Raw genomic sequence first — 8735 nt, forward strand, 5'->3', positions numbered from 1 at the left:
TTGACAGCAGCTCAGCTCAGATCTCTGTGTGCTTGTCTTGCTTTCACATTCCCACTATATATATATATATATATATTTTATGTTTACTATATTTGGTGTGTTGACTTGGCCAAACAACAACCAACCATCTTTTGAAGCTCATCTAAAACTTTTTTAAGTGTATGTATATGTAATCTTTTTCAATTATCTTTTGACACATTTTGGATAATTTTGCACATTTTTTTAAATGTTCTACATTTTCTAACATTCTCATAAAAAAACATTTTAAGCAAGTTTTCTTCTTTAATTTGTTGTAACAGTTTTACGTTTTAATTTCCCCCCGACTTTTTTCTATTTTCATACCCTTCTTTTTTCTTTAATTTTGTTTTATTTTGACAAGTTCACTCCTTTTTTTAAATATAGTTTTTCCTCAATTTTCAAGCACAATTGGAGTCATTTCCTCACGGTCAAAACTTTGAACTTTTTTTTCACTTGTCCCCCCCCCCCACCAATTATCTTTTCATCACAACTTGACACCATTTTTTAACCTTTTTCTTTACTCTTTCACATTTTTCGTCATTTTTTGGAATGTTTTCACTTAAGCTCACTTAAGCAGAGTTTGGCTTAAATATGTCAAAACAACTTTGAATAATTTTTGACTATTTTTTTATTTGATTTTACTTTTTTTCACACTTTTTTTTTACAGTTTTTCTCACATTCTTATTGCATTTGAAGCTTAAAAAAGATGTATATATATTCTTTTTTTTTTTCTTTTTTTTTTGCTATTTCACCAAGTTTCTTCAGCCCCACTTTTTGTCTATTTTTTTCTCCTCTTCCCTTTTTATCTTCTTGGTCAAGTGTTTCTGTGTGTAAACACTTTGATGGAGCAAATCTGCCATCTTGGAGTTACGCCGCAGCAGTAAATGACTATTGATTTTTTTTTTCTCTTCCCACCTCGTCCGTCTTTTTTGCGGCCGATTGAGCGTGAGCGTATTTGATGGTCAGCTGACGGCGATTGGCGGTCGTCGGCGCGTGACGGACGGTCTTCTTCCTATTGTGATGTTGACAAAACGAGCTTTCGAGCAGACATCTCACATTGACGGGAATCAAACCATCGGGCGTTTTGTGACTGCGACGGATCGCACAATCATGCAGGAAATCATCACAATGTAAATAGTCCAAAAAGCAGTCACATCATAAAATGCATTTTTAATCCAATTTTTTTCCGGTTCCACTCAACTCATACTATTTCAAACCATTTTCACAATTTTGGAGGTTGCTAACTTTTTTGCACACATTTTCATTTTTATATATATATATATATATATATATATATATATATATATATATATATATATATATATATATATATATATATATATATATATATATATATATATTTGTACATTTTCACTCGATTTCAAAAATAAAAAAAATATTATTATTATTAATTTATTTTTTGAATAAAACTGTTTAACTGATTTTTTTTTGGAGGGATCCCCCCCCCCCCCCCAATTTTTTTTTTTATGGTAAAACTAACATTTAAAGAGGAAATATTTGGCCAAAAATAGAGGAAAATGACCGTCCCAAATAAAGTGTAAAATAAATAAATCCCAAAACAGAAAAGAAAAGAAAAAGTGAAAATTTCCACAAAAAAGCCATAATTAGTGAAAAATTAAAAGCTTTCTTAACATTGTAAATAAGTGTACTGTAAATGTTTTTTAAAAAATCTGTGAAAATTGTTTTAAAAAGTATAATATATATACTTTATATATATTTCATTTTTATTTTGGAGGGACAATATGGGTAAAAAAAAATAGAAGATGAAAATGAACTTTAAAAAAAAGTTGAAATGGTCGAAACAGTGGTCAAATGCTAACTTTCTTAGCGTGGTCTCAGGCTTTTCCCCATCTTAACATTTTCTTTGTTGAGACAGCAAATGACACATTCACTGCCATTGACGGCTTTTGACGTCAATTGGGCTGGCAGTGAATGATGAAGATGATGCTGATGATGAAGATGATGATGCTGATGATGCTGATGATGAAGATGATGCTGATGATGCTGATGTTGCATTTCAGTGCTGCTGCTGGGCATTTTCCTGTACACGCGCTGGAGGAGCTACAAGGGCCTGAAAGAGGGCGTGTACCACGTGTCTGCGCACCACGACGGCTGGGAGGACGTCCGAGAAAACGTCCTCAACTATGACGAGGAGGGCGGCGGCGAGGAGGACCAGGTGAGCACGGCCAGGTCATACAGCATTGACACCTTACGTACTACGCGTGCAGTGCGTAGAAAAAACGCAAAAGTCACCTTGAGGGGGAAAAGCAAAAATCAAACCGTCGTCATGCCGACCGTATATCGTTGGATCGGGTTCGCACATGACGCCTGAGCTGAACGGTCGACTTTCGTGACCTGCCATTTTGACATATCTGCTGCTTCTGGCTTCCATCTTAAGAAAACAAGGTGGCTCTTTGAAATTGTTCAATAAATGTAGAGATGAGTTGGAACAATCCAGCCCATAAATAGCAAAAATCCATCCATACTGGAATTGATGACAATTGGAAAGAAATATATATAAATATTTAATTGTATTTTTTTAAACCAAAAAATGAGGGGAAAAATATCCCCCAAAAGCAAACATTTTCGTAAAAATATATGCATTATATTAAGGGTGTCAGGCGATTAATTTTTTTTAATCGTAATTAATTGCAATACTTAACTCATGATTAATTGCAAATGTTATACTGTATCTCTTATAAATGTTATAAGGTCATTTTTCTGCCACGAGATGGCATAAATGCATTTGTAAGGCATGAGTGACAGCTCAGTGCATTTTTCCTTTTCTTAAGAGCGATCTGATCTTTAACATGAAGTCACTTGTGAAATTCTGCACATCTTTTAAATTGCCAAATTCAACTTGTCTCCACAAATATCTTATACATTAATATGACATTTATTACTGCAAAACGAAGACGTGGACGTCTGCTGTGTTGTGACTGGAATTCCACCAGCACAGGCGGTCATTAATCGCGCGCTAGAAAAACATTCCTGGCGTCAAAGGAATAATCATTTATTGCATTCATTTTGACACCCCTCGTATATATATTTATATATATAATGAATATTTAGAAAAAAATGGAACTGCCGATTTCTCGCCATTTGCTGGCGACTGAGGCCGCCGAGCGCGTGTGCGTGTTGTTTACGCAGAACGCGTACGACATGGCGGAACTCCAGAAGTCCCTGCAGCCCAGCCCGGCCCAGTCGGTGCAGTACTGCCGTTCCCGGGCGCTGCACCACCCGCCGCCCCACCACCTCCACCACCACCACCTCCACCAGGCCTCGGCCCAGCCGCCGGACCCCCTCAGCCGGACGGCCAGCTCGGGCACGCCGCCCCCGTCGGCGTCCTCGTCGGCCTCCGGGACCGCCTGCGGGCCGCGGCGGGACGTGCCGCCCGCCCGGCCGCCGGCCCAGGGGCAGCCCCCCCGGCTGGGCCGCCGCTCGCTCTCCTTCTCCAGCCAGGATCTGGCCCGCTACCTGTGCGAGATCATCCGCGACGCCGACCAGCACCCGGACACGGGGCCCTTTGACTCCCTGCAGGTGTTCTCCACCGAGGGCGGGGGCTCCCCGGCGGGCTCGCTCAGCTCCTTCAGCTCGGCGGGCTTGGACGCCGGCGACGGGGCGGCCGACGGCCGGCGCCAGGAGACGCTCGGGGAGTGGGGGCCGCGCTTCGAGAAGCTGAGGGCGCTGTACGAGCGGGCCGAGGCCAGCGACCTCTGAACTGCGGCCGCGCGGGAGCCCGTCGGGGGGCGCCGGGTGACCTCCCAAAAACGGCCGCTGACTCTTGGTGTCATTTGCTGTTAATCATGGAATTTCAGGATGCCACGTCGGGGCGGGCCGGCGGACCCCCGCCGGCCCGCCCGCCATCGCCATCACGGACGCAACCGAGGGCCCTTCAATGTGAAAACAAATCTCTTTTTATACACGCAGGCACAGCAGAGACACCTAAAAATGTATTTTTCGCCTCTTTGCCGCTTTCTTGTTGTGTAAATAATCAGCCAACGGCCACTTTATTAGGTACACCGCCAAGCACTTAAGTGTGAGACGCGCGGACGGATTTGATGTGATTCCCGTCACTAAAATTGTACAAACAATGTTGCGTGGCCTTTCGCACTCTTCAAAGTCGAATAAAACACAACAACGGTACGCGTCCCTTTATTCCAAAGTTAGCCAAATAAATATTTTTTATCATTATTCTAAAAAGCTGAATATTGACAAAAGTAAAAAAAAAAATCATCAATGTTTAATAGTAAAATGTAACAAGAAAAACTCAATTAAAAAAAAGTAAAAAAAAAAATGTTAAAAATTGAAGATGGTTAAAACGAGTTACAATTCGGGGAAAAATACATTTAAAAAAATGTTGAAAATGGAGGGTGGAAACTGTAAGTGGTATGAAAACCATTAAAAATGGTTAAAAGTTAAATTCGACTTTGATGAGTAAAAACTTGTAATTGTTCATTTGGTAATATAAAAAAAGACTGGTTGGAAAATGTGTTCAAAAATAAGAAGAAAGTGCAAAAAAAATTCATCATGTTGAAAAGATTGACAAATTGTAAAAAAAAAATTGTAAAAAAGTGTGAAAAAGAGTTCAAAATGAAAATGGACGCTGACAATGGAAAAGTGAACGACAAAACAGTCAAACTGATGAAAATGACGTAAAACAAGTGAAAATTGACAAATATATTGAAATATTCGATTCTTTTTTAAGTGTCCCCAAAATGGTGAAAAAGGTTCAAAATGATGAATCATTTCTGGTGTTCTCTTCACGTCAAGCTTTTGCAGCCGTTAATTTGCATAATGGACGGATTTTCTCTTGGACTTCATTGGACTTCGCAACAGTGAGCCACGAAGCCAACGCAGAACTTCACAAGAACACGCTTTGTTTTTTTACAAACTAATATTTTTTTCTGAACTCATTCTGTATTTTTTGGAGGCCTCACTTTCACTCAGGAACAGACAAATTCAATTTGTGGACAAATGTTGCTTTTGGCCCCAAATGACTGGCGTGCCTAATAAAGTGGCCCAAGATGGCGTGCGGCGTGATGATGGCGCGTTGATGAGAAATTGCGTATTGGCGTCGTGTTTTTTCTCGCGCTACGTGATCTGTAAGGCATCTGGCCACTTGATACGCCGTCCTCGTCCTCGTCTTGGTTTGCCGTCCCCCCCGGGAGGGGCCGAGGGGGCGGGGCGTGGGGGGGGAGACGAGACCAGCGTTCCGACAGCCTGGAAACAAAGCGCCGCTTGCGGACGAACCGGAGGAAGCGGCGCGGAATAGCAAATGCGACGCCTTTAGCCGAATACAAACGCGCGGCGTGACCCGGCGAGGAAGGAAGGACGTTCTAATAACGAAAGTGTCGATGAAAATCATCATCATCGTCGCAAAACAGCTGCACTTGACGAGTGCAGCTGTTTGTCCCGCTTGCTTCTCCAGATGTGAGAAATTGATGACGAGACGACTTTCACGGTTTTGTTTGAGCGCTCGCTCGTTTATCGAAAGGATCTCAAGGCAAGAATGTTTTCCGCTCGTCGAAACGCGCCATTCAAATGATTGCCGCGTTTGTGGCGTAAGAACGAAGCGGACGAACGCGTGCATTTCCATTCATCTCAGGGGGCGGCCATTTTGTCCTCTAGCGACCGCAGCTGCTGACGGAACTTGACGTCAACGTGCCCTCGTGCTCGCATTGCCGACGTCGCCGCTCGCCCGTTTTCCGGGTTTGGTCACGTGATGTCCGCAACGCGAGCCCGAAGGCGCTTTGCTTTCAGTCCACCGCAGGACAAAATGGCCGCCCGCCGAGTTGGATGGATCAAAATCAAATAATCTGCTTAATTCTTATTCCACGAATGTGTTATTAATCACGACAACGTGGGCACATAAAAAAATATTATCACAAAGAACATCAATTTCGATTTCCCCCTCATGTTGAACGTTATCATTTTTACTCAGAACCCCGCCCCAAAAAAGTACCAACATTCACAAATTAATTTCAAATTATAATTCAACATTTTTGGCAATTTAAAACATTTACAAAACTGTACTTTACTTATTTTATTACTTTTTTCAGTTTTATTTTTCAACTTACATTCATTTTTCATCAACAATGAATGCCAATATACAATCATCACAATTTGTTATTTCATTTTTGATTTTCAACACTGTTTTGAACAATTTTAGATTTATTTTATTTATTTTATTTCCCCCCTTTTTTTTTTAAACCTTAATTTAAAAAAAAAATGCTCAAATTTTTTGTTGAAACTGCTAATTGGCCATTTTGCAGTCCAGCGTTCATCCTTTGGCCCTTTCTGTCGTCAAGATACTCGCAAATTTGCCAAATTTCCGAGCTACGTAACGGAAAGTGCTGCAGGGAGTTCAAAATTGAAAGCGAGACGATTGCACACCGCGTCGCAACTTGATTGCGGGGCAGTAAAAATTCCGTTGATGATGTCATCAAGTGCCTGATTTGTTGATCCACCGTTACGAGGGGGGGGGGGGTCACATGGAAATGTCCATTTAATTCTATGTATAAAAGGTGTCAGGTTGCTAATGCTAATAGCAGCAGATGTTTACGATGTCACGCATGGGAGGAGGAAGTCGTGAAAAGAAGCGCCGCAGCTTCAAAGGAAAAAAAATCATCGAAACGGTTTCATTTATGGCTTTTCAACTGCAAAAGTCTTTAAAAAAAAAAGCTTAATGTCAATTGCAATTATTGTGTGGATTCTCTATGGACAAAAGTATTGAGACACGTAAAGGAAAGTTGTGCAAAAAAAGGCATGTCACCAATTGTTGACAAATGTACGCCTAATTTGCAATTTTGTTGTCAATTTTCACTTGTTCTATAACTTTTTTAGAAAAACATGTTACAATTGTCGCTTTTCTTTACGTTTGATATTTTTGTCATTTTTTGCCATTTTTACCTATAATTTGACCATTTTTACTTTTTGTATACAATTTTTTTTATTTCACTATTTTCATTATTTTGACCATTTTTGCCATTTTTCAGTCCTATTTTAACAAAAATCATTCATTTAAAAAATATTTTTCACTGAAATTATTTATTTGGACAGTTTTTATTCAATTTTTAAAATAACTTTCACTTCTTTTGTCTTGACAATTTGCACTCGTGTTTTTAACCACTTATTTTTGTCATTTTGGACGTTTTTCAGCCACATTTTGATCATTTTGATTGTTTACTCGTAACCATTTTTAAAAACAAATGTCCCTCATTTTTGAAGTACTTTCAATATTATTGCTATTTTCCACTCCTATTTGAACAATTTTTTTAAAATAATGTTTATTTTCACAATTTTGCCACTCTTTTGTCAGCCATATTTTGACCATTTCAATACAATTTTCAACCTTTTTTTTAGTCCTCTTTAACTTTGATTCAAATTTTTCACCCTGTTTTCCCGTGAAAAAGTGTTTGAAGGTCTTGTTCAGCAAAGCATGCGCCGCCTTCAAAGTACTCGACAAAAAGTTGTTTATGTGCACAGATTATGCCAAAGGTGTTTGATTGTCTTATTTGTCATTTCATGCACTCTCTGATCATTACAAAAACAAAAACGTTGGAAACTCCACATGGACTTTTGTCGTGTTGAATCCCAAATCAGCAAATCGTGTCCCTTTGTGACTCATAAGATGCACGATGTTGCCATTCAGCAACATAAAGTATGTTTAGCGTATTTGTGGACCGATTTTTGAAGCCAAGGGAGGAAAAGCTCAGCATCCGTTTTCGTCTATTGATTGATGAAGAGTCGCGTCCCAAGACTTTTGTCCATTTGCTGTTTGCGAGGGACGTCTTTTTTGTTTAGACTTGTTTTGGCGCGGTCGCGAGGGCGCACGCGTCGGCCTTGTACATAAAGAGAGAAACGGATTATTTCCGCTCGCTGTTGCTGCCACAAACGAGAGAAACGCAGCCAAGTGGAAAAGAAAAAAAATCTTCTTTTTTTTTTTAATTCATCTGTGATGATGAGCTTTGAAGAGTTTTTTGTGCTTTGTATTTGCTCTCATTTGTTTTCCTCAATAAAGTCCATTTGTTTGCACCACTCACGGCTGCTGCTTGGATCCGAATACAAAACGGTTGTTTTATTTTTTTGAAGCGTAATACTCAACTGTGATGTCATCAACATGGCTGCTTGCTTTTCCCCCTATTTCATCCTTTCAACATTTTTGCAATTGTTACTCTTTCAATTATTTTTTAAATTATTTTATTTTATTCTATCTTTTTTATTTATTATATTTTTTAAGTGCTACTTCTAGTTTGTGTTTTACCGCAATCTTTTTCTTTGACAATTTGTTACCATTTGTTTATGCAACGTTTCCTTCCTTGGAACTCTCGTGTTCTATCGTGTGTCAAAATGACTTTTCAGGTTAAAGAACAAATGTTAGCGTTTGGCAACCAGCAGCCAATCAGAAAAGCTTCATTTCACGTATTTGCAATGAAAAGCATTTTTGACGTACAAGAGCGGGTCAACGCGACCCGACCAAGTTACTTTGCTATCAATCTTCACATCAACAGACCAAGTTTGACGGAAATGGTTAATTAGCTATAAACATGTTTATTGGGTTGGTTTTGGAATGTTAAACATTTCGGGTTAAATTGAGTGAAAAAAAGCATAACTATGAGAATAAAACGTCTCATCGACATACAAATCCAATTGCTGACGTTGGACGTATTTTCAATGTCACGCTAAATGTTTCT

General features: G+C 39.6%; 1 protein-coding gene across 1 annotated transcript in view; it reads left to right on the plus strand.

Moving 5' to 3' along the window:
- The window catches only part of LOC147176593 (neural-cadherin), a 222590-nt gene extending 214511 nt beyond the window's left edge, over window positions 1–8079 (plus strand). Inside the window, 2 exon segments of the mRNA XM_086071071.1 lie at window positions 2061–2215; window positions 3190–8079. Coding sequence (XP_085927197.1) covers window positions 2061–2215; window positions 3190–3759 — 725 coding nt within the window. The 3' untranslated portion in view covers window positions 3760–8079.
- The last annotated feature ends 656 nt before the right edge of the window (window positions 8080–8735 follow it).

This window comes from Leptonotus elevatus, chromosome 3 (assembly GCF_054856555.1).
Source record: "Leptonotus elevatus isolate MCC_2025b chromosome 3, RoL_Lele_1.0, whole genome shotgun sequence".
Classification (NCBI taxonomy): domain Eukaryota; kingdom Metazoa; phylum Chordata; class Actinopteri; order Syngnathiformes; family Syngnathidae; genus Leptonotus; species Leptonotus elevatus.